Raw genomic sequence first — 14,540 nt, forward strand, 5'->3', positions numbered from 1 at the left:
CGAAGTGCCTGGCGGGAGACGAGACGGGAGTTACGACCGTCGCCTCGGTGTGTGTGTGTGTGTGTGTTTGTGTTTGTGTCTGTACTGTTTCTGTGTGTGTGTGTGTGTGTGTGTGTGTGTGTGTGTGTGTCTGTGTTTCTCGGGTTGTTATTCTTACAGGACTCTGAGAGACAGAAGGTGTGTGAACAGTCCCACAGGAAGGGAAGAGAATATATTCCCCGATAAATTCCTGAGGGGGACAAAGAGCCAGACACACACAAACATAGTTCACTTCCAGCAAGTTTTACTGCCACGGAATCTTTCAAGGCGTTGCTTTGAACGCGCCTTATCTAGGATAAACAATGTGTTTTCTTCACACTCATTGCAAATTGTGCGTGGCCCTGCTCGAGCATGTTTTCCATTTGGGGATTACTCACAATTTGGAGAGGTTGCCAAGGCCCACAAACATTTCGGGGGAGAGGCAGCCGATCCTGTTGTTGGACAGGTCCCTATGAGGGACAAAAAGCAGAATTTAAATTGTGTCTCAGAGATAACCCAACCCCGTTGGACTCAAAGTATTAAGAGTACTGATCACAGTCGGGCTGGCAGCGAAACGTGCGACAGAATAGAGAATTGTGTGTGTGTGTGTTGTCTGCTGTGTGTGTGTGTGTGCACGGCGTGCGTGTGCCTGTGTGTGTGCGTGTGGGTTTGTGTGTGCGTGCGTGTGCCTGCCCTCTCTTCTCATAACAATCACGACGTCAGCTTAAGCAGCTGGTGGAGCTGTGATAGTCAAACCAGCCTAGTGTGTATTTATTCCAACTCCTGGGGCGTCAACCCTGACCTTCAGTAACCTTTGACCCCTCATTTAACTGTCACACACACACAAACACACACACAGATGCGCGCCATCCTGGCTGTGAGTGGCTGAGTGGTCATGGCGTCGGTGGCTCGGTGCTGTTCCCCTCCGTAATTAAAGAGCTGCTTCGCCGGAGCAGCTGGAGGAAAATAAGCGCAGGCTGGTGTAATCACCAGTTGGGGAGCACTTAAATTAGCAGTGGGCTGCTCCCCGCGCCTGGCACACGCGCCCCGGACCGGCACCGCTGAACCCCCCCCCCCCCCCCCCCCCCCCCGCGCTTGGCACACGTGCCCCGGACCGGCACCGCTGAACCCCCCCCCCTCCGCCACCGCAGGGCGAAAAATACCCCCGACAATCACTACGGGATTTAGGCATATGGACGATCTGCGTGCGTGTGTGTGTGTGTGTGTGTGTGTGTGTGTGTGTGGATGCGTGTGTGTGTCACTTTGCATGCATGTGCGCATTCAACCACAGCCATTAAAGGGAACAATTACAGTACTTGTTGCCCAATCTACAGTACCTCTCCCAAGAATTTACTGTAGGCGTATGGACAATCTGTGTGTGTGTGTGCGGGTGTGTGTTTGTGTCTGTGTGCACGACGTGTGTGTATGTGTCAGTGTGAGTGTCACGGTTTGCGCGCATGTGGCCGTTTGTCAACAGCAGCCATTGAAGGAAACTCTCAATGTGATGGCTGAATGAATCCCAATAGGTCCTCACAGCATTATCAAGTGTAACCCGGTGATACAGTAGGCCCCTCCCCCTCCCCCTCCCCTGTCCAACCCCCCCGCCCCCCCCCATATGACAGTATGATATGGCCTTGCCCCCCGGGGCGCTGATGCTCTGTCATACTCACAGTCTCCGAAGAGCCAGCAGTCCACGGAAAGCCCCGGGCTCCAGCGTGCTTATCAAATTACTCCTCAGGTCCCTGGAGAGAGAGAGAGAGAGAGAGAGAGAGAGAGAGAGAGAGAGAGAGAGAGAGAGAGAGAGAGGGAGCGAGAGGGAGAGAGAGAGAGAGAGAGAGAGAGAGAAGGAGAGAAGGAGGGAGAGAGAGAAAGGGGAAAATAAAGAAGCACAGATCAAGAGAGAGAGAGAGAGGACAGAAATAAAAAGGGGGAGGTAGAGAGAGAAAAAGGTCACATATCATGTCACTGTGAGTTTCAGAATCACATTCTTGGAGACGTGTGTGTGTGTGTGTGTGTACTGTCTATGACTGTTTATGTGTGTGTGTGTGTGTGTGTGTGTGTATGTGTGTGTGTGTGTGTGCATGTACTGTCTATGACTGTGTAGAGTATGTGTGTGTGTGCGCATGTGCGTGTGTATATAGTACAGTACAGTATGTATGTGTGTGTGTGTGTGTGTGTGTGTGTGTGTGTGTGTGTGTGTGTGTGTGCGCATGTGCGTGTGTATATAGTACAGTATGTGTGTACTGGATGTATGCTGCAGCACACGTGACTTCCTCCAACCGTGCATGAGAGACTATTTATATGGTATACAGTATATACAGTACAGTCAGAGACCATGTTGCTGGCTGAAATCCCCAAAGATCATAAGGGAAATCTAATGATATACGGAGAATCTCATTAGGAAACAATTGTTTTTTCCCCCCACATTGTGTTGAGGCACGGTGTCGTCCAGAAGAGGACGGAATCTATCAATCACCATCATCCAGCGCAGCGGCTCCTGCGCCAGGATCCAGAAGAGCACCTGTTGGCACAGCAGATGTTCTCTCTCTGCGTGACTGAGACAAGTGTCTAGCAGAGGCCCGCACACACACACACACACACACACACACACACACACAAAGGCGCACGTACACACAAACACGCACACACACGCTGCTGCTGTGGTTTCAGCTTGATTCTCTCTCTGCTCCTTGGACCCCCCCCCCCCCCCCCTCCACACACACACACACACACACACACCTGCGTGTCTCCTGCGTTCCCTGTTCCCTGTCACGGCCAAAGAAAACTTCCGGAAATCGCGTCCCTCCCCCGGTTTCCTCCGACCGCTCCCATGATGGGAGTCGGAGGGCTGCGTTCCCGCCTCTCTCTCCCTGGCCAGATGTGGCGCGGCGGCGTGGAGAGGCCAGACCGGTCCGTCCCGGGTCCAGCTCCAGCTGCTCGGGCCGCTAGTTAGCAGGCAGTCCAGGCCGTTCACAGACAGTCCAGACCGTTCACAGACAGTCCAGACCGTTCACAGACAGTCCAGACCGTTCACAGACAGTCCAGACCGTTCACAGACAGTCCAGACCGTTCACAGACAGTCCAGGCCGTTCACAGACAGTCCAGACCGTTCACAGACAGTCCAGACCGTTCACAGACAGTCCAGACCGTTCACAGACAGTCCAGACCGTTCACAGACAGTCCAGACCGTTCACAGACAGTCCAGGCCGTTCACAGACAGTCCAGACCGTTCACAGACAGTCCAGACCGTTCACAGACAGTCCAGACCGTTCACAGACAGTCCAGACCGTTCACAGACAGTCCAAACCGTTCACAGACAGTCCAGGCCGTTCACAGACAGTCCAGACCGTTCACAGACCGTTCACAGACAGTCCAGACCGTTCACAGACAGTCCAGACCGTTCACAGACCGTTCACAGACACTCCAGACCGTTCACAGACAGTCAAGGCCGTTCACCAAGATAGCAGGAAGGGAACGATGTCACACGGCTACTCTGTCGTTCTTAGCGAGGCAATTGTTATTCTACAACAAGGAACTACTTGGTAACTCAATGTTCCATTTGAGCTGTTGCAAGAACAAGAACAGCAGAGAACAATTCAATGTATCATCCAAACTGCAAGGTTTCTCGCAAAGACAGATGGGTAAGGACCTCTAGAAAGTCTCAAAAAATTGAAGGTTGTGTAATTTGAAACACAAGGCCTCAGCAATGGCTCCCAGATAGCAAGCTGATCTGGGCCATATACAGGCCAGATGCAACACTTACTGTACGGCTTAGTTCCGACCCATATATGGCCCATATTGTATATGGCCCAGGCGTGCTATCTTTTCCTAAAACTGTTGCTAATTTGATCGATGCAAATCGTTAGTTACTGTACACAGAGGCACACACACACACACACACTTACACACAAGAGAGACAGAAACCATCATTACCGTCAGATAAATGACTCCTGTCTGAGTTTAATGATCTGTGTCTCTTGTTAAATTGTTCGGTCCGGGGTTAAAACACACTTTGTGTGCTCCGCTAACCCTCCCCAACCCACCCTCACTACCAGGCTATAGGCACAAATTCTTATGAGCATGCCCGCATGCATGCACACACACTCACACACCCACACACACACACACACCCACACACACACACAGCACATTCACACACCCACACACACACGCACACACACACACACAGCACATTCACACACACACACACACACACATAAGCACATTCACACACACACACACACACACACACACACACACACACACACACACACACACACACACACACACAATCAATCAATCAATCACTATACTCAACTGTATACATGCATGTACTGTGCAGTGTACTGTATGTAGGTAAGTGTGAATTTCACCATTGTTATTATTATTATCTAATTGATTTTTATCTCATCTGGAAGCCAGTCTCACCCGACCTACTGTCCGATTGTCCCGTCACCGCTGCGGAGAGTCCGTTGCATGACCCCGCGGTCGGCGATCTGGAGGAGAGCGCCAGCTACCTGCCCCTCTCAAGCCCCGTGACCGTGACTCCGATTCCGGGGTGCCATAGAGCGGCATGAAACCGAGCACCCTCGGGAGTGGCGGCCACTGGTGGGCAGCTGCTACACCAGAAACCCCCGATTGGCTTCCATCGCTCGACAACAGGAGCCGCGCTGACTGACCGCCCGCGGCTAACTGAACCGCCTGCAGCTGTAAATGAGAAAGCACCCCTGAGAGCGTCACGTCTAAATGAGCCGCTACGCGCTACACCTCTCCCTTCCCATCTGCGGAGGTCTTTGATCACGTACTGTACAACCTGTTCTGAGGGGAGCGGACAACAGACGGGGGTCGAAGGTGGTCGGCAGCGCCCGGGGGGCACCTCGTACGCCATTCTTTTTCATCTGTCTGACCCCGGCGGCGCCCCCCCGCGGCCTCTTGGGCCTCGTCTCAAAGTTGGCCAATCAGCACGTTCTCTAACAGCCCCGGGCCGCGGAGGCAGCGAGGAGACCGGGTCAGAGGAGGAGAGAGGAGAGCTAGCTACCTAGCTAGCCACTGCAGCTAAGAGAACATAGTGGTGCAGAGTAAAAATGGCTGACACAAAAAGGGACAGCCCATACTGTAGCATGGGGTTATTCTTATCAGTGACAATCGCGGTCTCTCAGTTGTCCAGGGATGCCTGTTGGAGTGTGGAAACATGGTTGTATTGTTACAGCAGGTGATTGGCAGGTGGAGAGAGAAAGGCAGGATGGAAGTTCACTAGAATAAATGTGTCTTCCTGTTTCCTCACAAAGAGGAATTAGTTTGTTAAAAAAAAGTTTGTAGCTCTGGTCGAGAGGTCTCCCTCTCTCTGTTTGCCTCTATTGCTCTCTCTCTCTCTCTCTCTCTCTGTCTGCATCTATCGCTCTCTCTCTCTCCCTCTCTCTCTGTCTGCCTCTATCACTCTCTCGCCCTCTCTGTCTGCCTCTGTCGCTCTCTCCCTCTCTGTCTGCCTCTATCACTCTCTCTCTCTCCCTCTCTCTGTCTGCCTCTGTCGCTCTCTCTCCCTCTCTGTCCGTCTCTATCACTCTCTCTCCCCCTCTCTCTGTCTGCCTCTATCGCTCTCTCTCTCCCTCTCTCTGTCTGCCTCTATCGCTCTCTCTCCCTCTCTCTGTCTCTATCACTCTTTCTCTCTCCCTCTCTCTCTCTGCCTCTATCGCTCTCTCTCTCCCTCTCTCTGTCTGCCTCTATCGCTCTCTCTCTCCCTCTCTCTGTCTGCCTCTGTCGCTGTCTCTCTCTTGCTTTCTGTTTCCCCTCTATTATTTCACACAAATGCACGCACACACACACACACACATATGCGCGCACACACACATGCACACATACACACACAAACACACACACAGGCACACGCACACGTGCACACCCACCGACCCCCCCACACACACACACAGATACACACGTACACTTACAACCCAAGGTCACCTACAAGGGAGCTTTCTCTCAAATAAGTACAGCTGGATAAAGTCAAAAGAGATGAGTGTTTAAACAATAACGGTTTTCTTCCCCTGTACCCTGAGCGTTTGATGCGCGGGGAGGATAGCTCTGACATGAACTCCCCCGTTTGCGGCTAACGTTTGAAAAGCTCCTGAAGTGGTTCCCAATTAATTCCCACAGTCCTGTATATCTTAGACCGCTGCTCTGCCGAGCTTGTCTGACCCTGAAGACATGGGGCTGTTCACCGTATGACACTAATGGGTAGATTAATCTCCTAGTCTGGCCTCCTTCTCCTACCACTTACCACACACACACACACACACGTGCATGCGCACACACACACGCACGCGCACACACACACGCACACACATACTGTACATAGGGGGAGTTGAAGAGGACAGTGACTGGACCACACGCATGCTTCCAACACAAAGTCTACTGGACGGAGAGCAGGAAGTCATCAGCCAAGTCCCCTGTCTTCGTCCCAGAGTCTGTGTTGTTTTAGCTAATGTTTTCTAGGAGAACACATTGAAAACAGCAACGTGCCGTACATGTAACTATGCAGAATGAGATCTACGGCCGCGAGGGTGAGATAAGGGTTAAGCGATGACATAGCATGAAGTAATACTCTGCAATGAAAACATCTTTCCACTTGATTTATGGAATTAAATACATACGCCGCCACATGGCGTGTTAGATAGATAGGCTGCACGGTACACATAATCAAATCAAATGATGACAAGTATTATTTTGTTAGCCCTCTATCATATCTAGTGTGGCGTGTCATATCTAATTTGCTGTGCAGTATGCGTGATGGTGATGTCTTGGGCAGCCAGTCAGCAGAATCTGCAATCCTAAGTGGAAACGTGAGCCAAACCAGGCCAGGTCAGGGCGGTGGACAATCTCTACCTCTCTCTCTCTCTCTCTCTCCCCCTCTCTCTCCCTCTTGCCCCCCTATCTCTCTCTACCTCTCTCTCTTTCTCTCTATCTCTCTCTCCCCCTCTCTCTCCCTCTTGCCCCCCCTCTCTCTCTACCTCTCTCTCTCTTTCTATCTATCTATCTCTATCTCTCTCCCTCTCTCTCTACATCTCTCTCTCTCTTTTCAATTCAATGTTGATGCTTTATTGTCATGACAAGAAAATACTTAAAGTGCTGTATTGCCAAATCAATGACACACATACACTGAATGGCAATTGAATTTTCTAACAGTAAAAAAGGAAACACAGATATAGACAGTACTGATAACAACGAATCCAACCCAGATTTACATTCCACTATTGTAAGTTGTTCCGCTGGCGTTAGGTTATGGCAGACAGTCTCTCTCTCTCCCTCTCTCCTTCTCTCTCTCTCTCTCTCTCTCTCTCACACACACACACACAACACACACACACACAATCTCTCTCTCTCTCTCTCTCACACACAATCTCTCTCTCTTTCCCTATTTCTCCCTCTTCCCTCCATGCTCGAGTCTGTGACCTCACTTGTTAATATTCAGTATATTCCTCTGTCAATTTGCCGCGCCCGCGAGCAAACACCGCAAAGAAATGTATCTCTTCAGACGCTCGAAAATGAGTGAAAACACAACTCATTAGCACGGATACAGCCACCTACGGAACTGTAAATACTGTAAATAAGCTTTGAAACCTCGCTGGGGAGCAGAATAAATTAAATAAAATGGTAGAAAGACTAGACCTATGCTTGTGTGGCAGATTTGTAACAAACGCTGCCAGCACATCAAAAGGTGCTGGGCTTCTCCCAAAACCGTTTACATACCAACATTATGAGGCGCTGACAGAACACATCTCAACAGTCAACTATAATGAATGTAGACAGGTATTTTCATAGCAATGTTTATTAACGTATATGTGGTTTAGAAACCATGTAATGCAATGGACACTTGTTGAAGAGTGAAGAGAGATTTGATTTTCTCACTGCTTCCCCAATCTGACACGACCCAAGTGCAATATATTCCTACATGTTTGAGTAATGGTATTGGTGTTTGAGGAGTGCCTGCATGTGTGTGTGGGGGGGGGGGGGGGGGGGGGGGGGGGGGGGTTCTTAGAGTGAAGAGGTACAATATGGAGCGAAATACAGGGATGCAAAATAGCTTAATATTCAAGTGACACCAGTAACAACCGGTTAGGGTAGGTAGGTGGTAGAGAGCTCTCTATGGGAGGACGACAGTGGCAAGCAACATCACCCCTTCTGTGACCCTTCTCTCGTTCTACATCGGGGCTACGCTTAACGAGAGTTATGGGGTTATTCTTAACCAAAGGAATCCAGAGGTAGGATCCTGAGGACAATATTTTCCGTTTGATATTCGAGCATTTATCTACTTCCCTGACTGCCAAACACCGAGAGATGATTTCCAACAGCAACAAAAGCATCACAAAAATGCTTAATGTGGATAAATCACTGAGCTCTAATGTCCCGATCACCGGCCAGCTGGAGATGGAAAACAAGGGGAGAGGCACTGTAACCCTTCTGAGGAGGTGGAGGTATGAGACAGGCCTGATGGATGACCTGGCGGAATGAGGCTCAGAGACCAGGCATCAGATAGAGAGGGAGAGAGGGAGAGAGAGAGAGGGAGGGAGAGGGGGGGGGAGAGGGGGAGAGGGAGAGGGGGGGGAGAGAGAGAGGGGGGGGGGGAGAGGGGGGGAGAGAGAGAGCGGGAGGGAGAGGGGGGGAGAGAGAGCGGGAGGGAGAGGGGGGGAGGGAGGGAGAAAGAGAGAGAGACAGAGAGAGAAAGGGAGAGAGAGACAGAGAGAGAAAGAGAGAGAGAAAAGACAGAGAGAAAGAGGGAGAGAGAAAGAGAGAGAGATGGAGAAGGGAGACCAAGAATCAGAAAAGGAGAGAGAGGGGGAAGGGGAGAGAGAGAGGGGGAGGCAGGGGGGGAGGGAGAGGGAGACAGAAAGAGAGAGAGAGAGAGAGAGAGAGAGAGGTGGGGGGGGGGGAGTAAGAACAGGAGTCTGCCTGATGTATCTCTCCCATAGCCTGCTGGAGGGATCGTCAGACTCACAGCTCTGGGGCAGTTAACCTCCTCCATGAACCTCAAGTGACTCATATAAAACACAGTTGAACAGGCTCACATATCAAACTACACTTAACCCCGTCAGTCTGCACCATGAGTGCACTCTACATGCTAAGGTCATTTTAAGAACTTGAGTTCCACACACCAGATAGCTCCTGTAAAAAAGGATTTCTTAATGCGAGTGCAGTGATGTTTCGAGCCCCAAAGGCTCTTCCACAGACTCAGAAGTTTGACAGGAGCTACAGTATCTGGTGTGCGGGACTCTATTTTTCCTTATCTACATGAGTTTGTGTTTCCAGCACAGGTACAGTGGATTGTGTGTGTCTTTTGAATATGTTCTACATTTTAAGAACTAGACCTGAAAGATTGTTTGATTTCTAATCATATTCTATTCCAGAGCAATCACACCGTCTGTGGTCACCTCATCACATCAATTCACCTCACTTTGTCACACTCAATCACATGACACGCAAGCTTAAATCAATACAGGGCCTCTCGAAAGTCTTAATTAAAAGCCCCCACACATATAACCTTTGACCTTTAACCCTCTGGGTTGGATGACAGTTATGTCATGGAATACACCACATTCAGGTTGACATATGTAGAATATGTAGGGGTGGGACGTATGCCCACCTCCCTTGTTCTCTGTAAAGTGCATTGTGTTGCCTCTGGGTATGAAATGCGCTATACAAATTAAGCTTTGATTTTATTTGACATCAAACTTGTTCAGAGACTTTCTCCGCTTTTACCAGTCCTGCACTCATACGCACAACAAGCAGCGCAGTGATTCAAAGTCAACTTCCTATCGCGCAGCCCCGTGGCGTTGCTGGATTTTCAGTCCGAGCGAGACAGCACTCAGCATCATAAGCGATTGCCACGGAACCTGGCTGCCCAGTGGCACTGGCCAACAAAGGCTGTGGGAACGTACTGTAGGAGCTACACCCTGACAGAGAACAGTAGGGGGCTTTGTTGCTCACATACATTGCTCTATCTGACCCACTTTGGTAGAGGATAATGAGTCGCATGGAAAGGTCCAGGCCAACACCCAACACAGAGCCGACCTCTCCGCAAACAAAGCAGAAACCGTATCTCCATGCACGCATACAATTCACAAAACAGACCTGAGACATATCACCTTCACTACCGATACATACCCATCCTCAAACATGCTTTCCTTGCCACCGTGCGGCGATATCTCGCACGGGGTGAAAAGACCCATTCTAATGTCCCTCCTCCTCCTGTAGCAATGGGCCAATCAGGTTCCAGTATGGGGAGTCCACACTCCGTGAGCTGTCACTCCACCAGAGCACACCACAGCCCCTCTGGGTGCCGGCATGGCCAGTCAGCCATGGCCGGACTATCAAACAGCTGGCCGCCACAGTCCACTTGCTAAGTCCACACCAGCAAAACGCCATGGCACTCCCACCAATCCAGGATGGCCCTACCAAGAGCTACACCTGGATGGGCGTGTGTGTGTGTGTGTGTGGGGCGGGGTGGGGTGGGGGGGCGGGGAGCAGCAGTACCTGTAGCAGCAGCCTCTATTAGGGGCTATGAGGTCAAAGGTCAAATGTGAAGAACCTTTACCTTAAGCCGCAATTGTCTATCGATCCGTCCGGAGGGCGCTGGATCTTTAATGGCGCTATTAGGCCAGGCTGCCGGACCAGCTCGGCGGCCATCACAGACGGGAACGAGGGAGGAGGGGAGGAGGGATGGCGTTACTCCTTCAACTGAAATGAACTGTCGGGGGGGGGGGGGGGGGGGGGGGCTCTAGCACTGATCCTGGCTTTAACAGAAGAAACCTTCACCACCTTCCTCTTCCCGAACCTGAAAAAGTACCATCTCCTCTCATCTCATCTCAATACCGCTGACCTTATGTGCTTTGCAGCGCACCCTGTACCTTCAACCCGTCCCCTCTCACTCTGCCACTGACAGCCTCGCTAGCCCCACTTGCTACACACACAGCACACACACTCGCAACTCCAACTCCTATCTCTGGTCTGGCTAGCTACTGTAAATTGTGTTGCAATTACTATACAGTAGCTAAACTGACTCGAATCAACAACATCTCACAGCTGTCAACACATCCGTGATTCGTCTAATACCCTAGCTGCTTGTTCTAGCGAATGTCAGCCTAACACTGTGATGTAAGCTAGCACTTCTTGCCTTGTCGACCAACCCCCCCCGGACCTCAACGTCTCCCCTCGTCACTCCAAACCTGTCAGAGCGCCCCCTCTCCGCCCACCCCACCCAATCCCACCGAGTTACACTCCAAAACTGTCAGACATCACCCTCTACCCACCCCCCCCCACCCCCCACCCCCAGCTACACTCCAATCCTGTGAGAAACACTGCACTGCCATATTATCTTAGCCCCTTTAAGACATTTACCCTGGCAATCGAGGTTAAGTGCTGTGGCTGGAAAAAGCTGGGGTCGCCCAATGGCTTTGGCTATAGTGAAAGCATCCCCCTTCAAGAGCTATTCGCTGCTACTGCCCACTGACTCCTATTTCCCTCAGTGTCCCTTACGCAGTGCGGGGTGGCGGTTGTGATGACAGCGATAATGGCTGGCTGGAGATTGGGACGGACAGCGGAGGGAGGTCTTACTCACAGTTTCTCCAGAGCAGCCAGGCTGTAGAAGGAGCCATTTCTCACCAGTGAGATCTTGTTGTTGCTAAGGATCCTGTGGACAAGAGACAGAAAGAGAGAGAGAGAGAGAGAGAGAGAGAGAGAGAGGGAGAGAGAGAGAGAAGAGAGAGAAAGAGAGGGGGAAAAAGAGAGAGAGAAAGAGAGGGAAAGAGAAAGAGGGCAGAGAAGAGACATAGGAGAGAGATAGTGAGCCTGGGGACAGATTTGTAAATACCCACAGAAATACAGCCATGGGAGATTTACACAAAACTCCCATAAATTATTCATCCTGTCAATAACTTGGTGCGAGTTGAAAATGTATCTCTGATTAAATCTGTGCAGTAAATGTATCATCTTGGCCGCGTTTCTGCCTTATTTACGGGCGTTTGTGGTTAAAATGGGTAATGAACTCCCATGTCACCCTCGCAGAAGAGACCTAATGCAGCTCCGCGTTTCTGCCTTATTTACGGGCGTTTGTGGTTAAAATGGGTAATGAACTCCCATGTCACCCTCGCAGAAGAGACCTAATGCAGCTCAGCACAATTCAGTCATCCACTGCTAGCTCTATAACAGCTAATAAATCAGTCCTTTTTTACATTCCACAGGGGGTTGAAGTGATGAATGGACACTTACATGCGACCCTGTGTTGATATCGTTTTGACTTGTATATTTGTATCTTCCAAAATCTTGCATTTCGCCACTTGTTACCTCAAGAGGCAGCAGAGATGTCACCCAGTTAGTTGCCCATGCAGGCTTCTCAGTGCAGCAGAACACAAGACCTGGTGTGGGACTTGTAGTCCTGTAAGCCCAAATTGTTAACAACTACATGTACCCTGCAGAAAATGTCTCCTCACATAAGGGACATTTTGTAATTATTGTTGTAGACAACACCATAAAAAGCTTGGTGGTCTATAATAATTTTTTTCTGAACAAGGCTCATGCCTCCTGAATTTACAATGACCTAGATTTCAAATGTGTCATAGTTTCGTAGCCTGCATTTAATGCACAGTCAACAACAATTTGTGTTTATGAACACTTGCATTTACAAATATTTAAAGGGACACAGTCATGCTTGTTTCAGTTGATATTATTTGGATAAAATGGTTAAATTCTGTGTGTATGCCTTTTTAAAATCACCGTCAGTGTACAGTAACTGTTTCCTGCAAAATCGTGGCAAAACACGTCCAGTACCACAAAATCTCCCATATAAAAGTATGCTTCCCCCAAAAAAATAATTGATTGAGAATCATTTTAAAACTTTTGACGGGTCCAAAATGTTGGGAGAATGTTGAGTTTATCTGTCTGAGATGGCTGAGGTTTGGTTACCACCTTTAAAGGTGCAGTAGGAGGTTTGGCTCAGAAGCACTTTTGTTATATTTTTGCAATTCTCATTATATGCATAGAGCATTCAATATAAAAAGTGGTCTGACACTAAAATAAAATAAATCCGTAATCTGTGCAAGTCACAGGACTGTAATAAGTGTGTGCATTCATTTTGAGTTGCCAACTTGAAATGATTGGATGGCTTACCTGCCTGTAAACTTACCTACCTGCCTAGTGAGTGTTTTCCCCCAGTAACAGGAAATCACAAATACTGCATACTGAAGTTTTAACAAGGCTTGTGAGCCAATAGTATTACAACATTGATGAGAGACAGGGCTTCAGGAGTGCTGACTACTTCCCAGCAGCCCCAGTGCAGGGTGCGTTGTGCGTGAACGTGCCTGGGCTTTCGGGACTGTCGTGCTGTGTTGACGACCCCCTGCAGTCTCTCCATTCATACGGTCGGGTCGCACTCTGCAGCTCAAGCGTAGACCCCAGGGGAGTTTTTTACCTTTTTGTTTTACGGTCATTGTTAGTCTGCGTCTGTTCTTGATTTTGCCTTGCTTCTGTGTTATTATAACCCTTGTTTGTTATTTTGATTTCAGGTTTCAGGTTTCAGTGGGAGGCATGGGAGGGGGCGTTGCGAGGGGGTTCAGGTCTCAGTGGGAGGCATGGGAGGGGGCGTTGCGAGGGGTTTCAGGGCACTGGTGTGAGCGTTCCAGTGATTTTACAGGGCGTGGGTCGTTAGACCGTGAAGGTCTAGAATATGCAGTGCCCCAGAGAGTGAAGGGTTAATTTATCGAGCAAAACCCATGTTTGCAGAGCCCCAGAGAGCAGAGGGTTAATTTATCAGCCAACGCGCGTGTTTGCAGAGCCCCAGAGCGTGAGGGGTTCATTTATCGGGCAAAGCCAGCGTCTGCAGAGCCCCAGTGTGTTGTGCACTTGATAATTGTGTTGTGGTTCTATAATATCACTGATTGTGGAGCGCTTATATTTTGGACCAGCTTCTAGTCCAGGCCTGGCTGTAGTACAGTATGCCTGCTGGATACCCTTATGAGTTTGATTTGATGGAATGACTATTTCTGAAAGCAATGTGTGATTTTGTGGTTTTCTGGCCTCTGACATGGGTCCCTTCCCCACCCCTAATCAGGACGGGCGGATCCCCATTCTACTGTACTACTGTACATCTAAACTGGGCTCTTTAATTCCATTCAGTGTGTTCCATTATCTTTAGAACCTGCTCGTACAGTACAAGCCAGGAGCCCTTCCAGTTTGCATGTCTCCAAACAGGTGGCCTTTCTCAGGCAACAAATGTAGATTCCCAATACTGTATGTGGTTGGTTTATCCAGATAACCTGTTTGTAAATATGTTCCTCTTCTGTTAAATAATAGGAAAACTGAACTCGTATCTGGATGGCGACAGGCAGTCAAAGAACGAACTGTATCAAATAAGATCAACATTTCTTTGGGAACACAGCTGGCTGGTATAACCCGTTTCGTTTTGACAACCGATAAATTCATAATGATGATAGAAATACAGATAGAAACACTCATGTTATGCTACCCCATCATCGTTG

General features: G+C 49.5%; 1 protein-coding gene across 1 annotated transcript in view; it reads right to left on the minus strand.

Moving 5' to 3' along the window:
• The window catches only part of adgra1b (adhesion G protein-coupled receptor A1b), a gene marked incomplete at both ends in the record, with an annotated part of 129,235 nt that overhangs the window by 92,216 nt on the left and 22,479 nt on the right, over nucleotides 1–14,540 (minus strand). The window contains 5 exon segments of the mRNA XM_084458778.1: nucleotides 1–8; nucleotides 158–229; nucleotides 417–488; nucleotides 1,689–1,760; nucleotides 11,627–11,698. The exon segment at nucleotides 1–8 is cut by the window's left edge and continues 157 nt beyond it. Coding sequence (XP_084314904.1) covers nucleotides 1–8; nucleotides 158–229; nucleotides 417–488; nucleotides 1,689–1,760; nucleotides 11,627–11,698 — 296 coding nt within the window.

The sequence above is a fragment of the Borostomias antarcticus genome (genome assembly GCF_949987555.1).
Source record: "Borostomias antarcticus genome assembly, chromosome: 25".
Lineage (NCBI taxonomy): Eukaryota > Metazoa > Chordata > Actinopteri > Stomiiformes > Stomiidae > Borostomias > Borostomias antarcticus.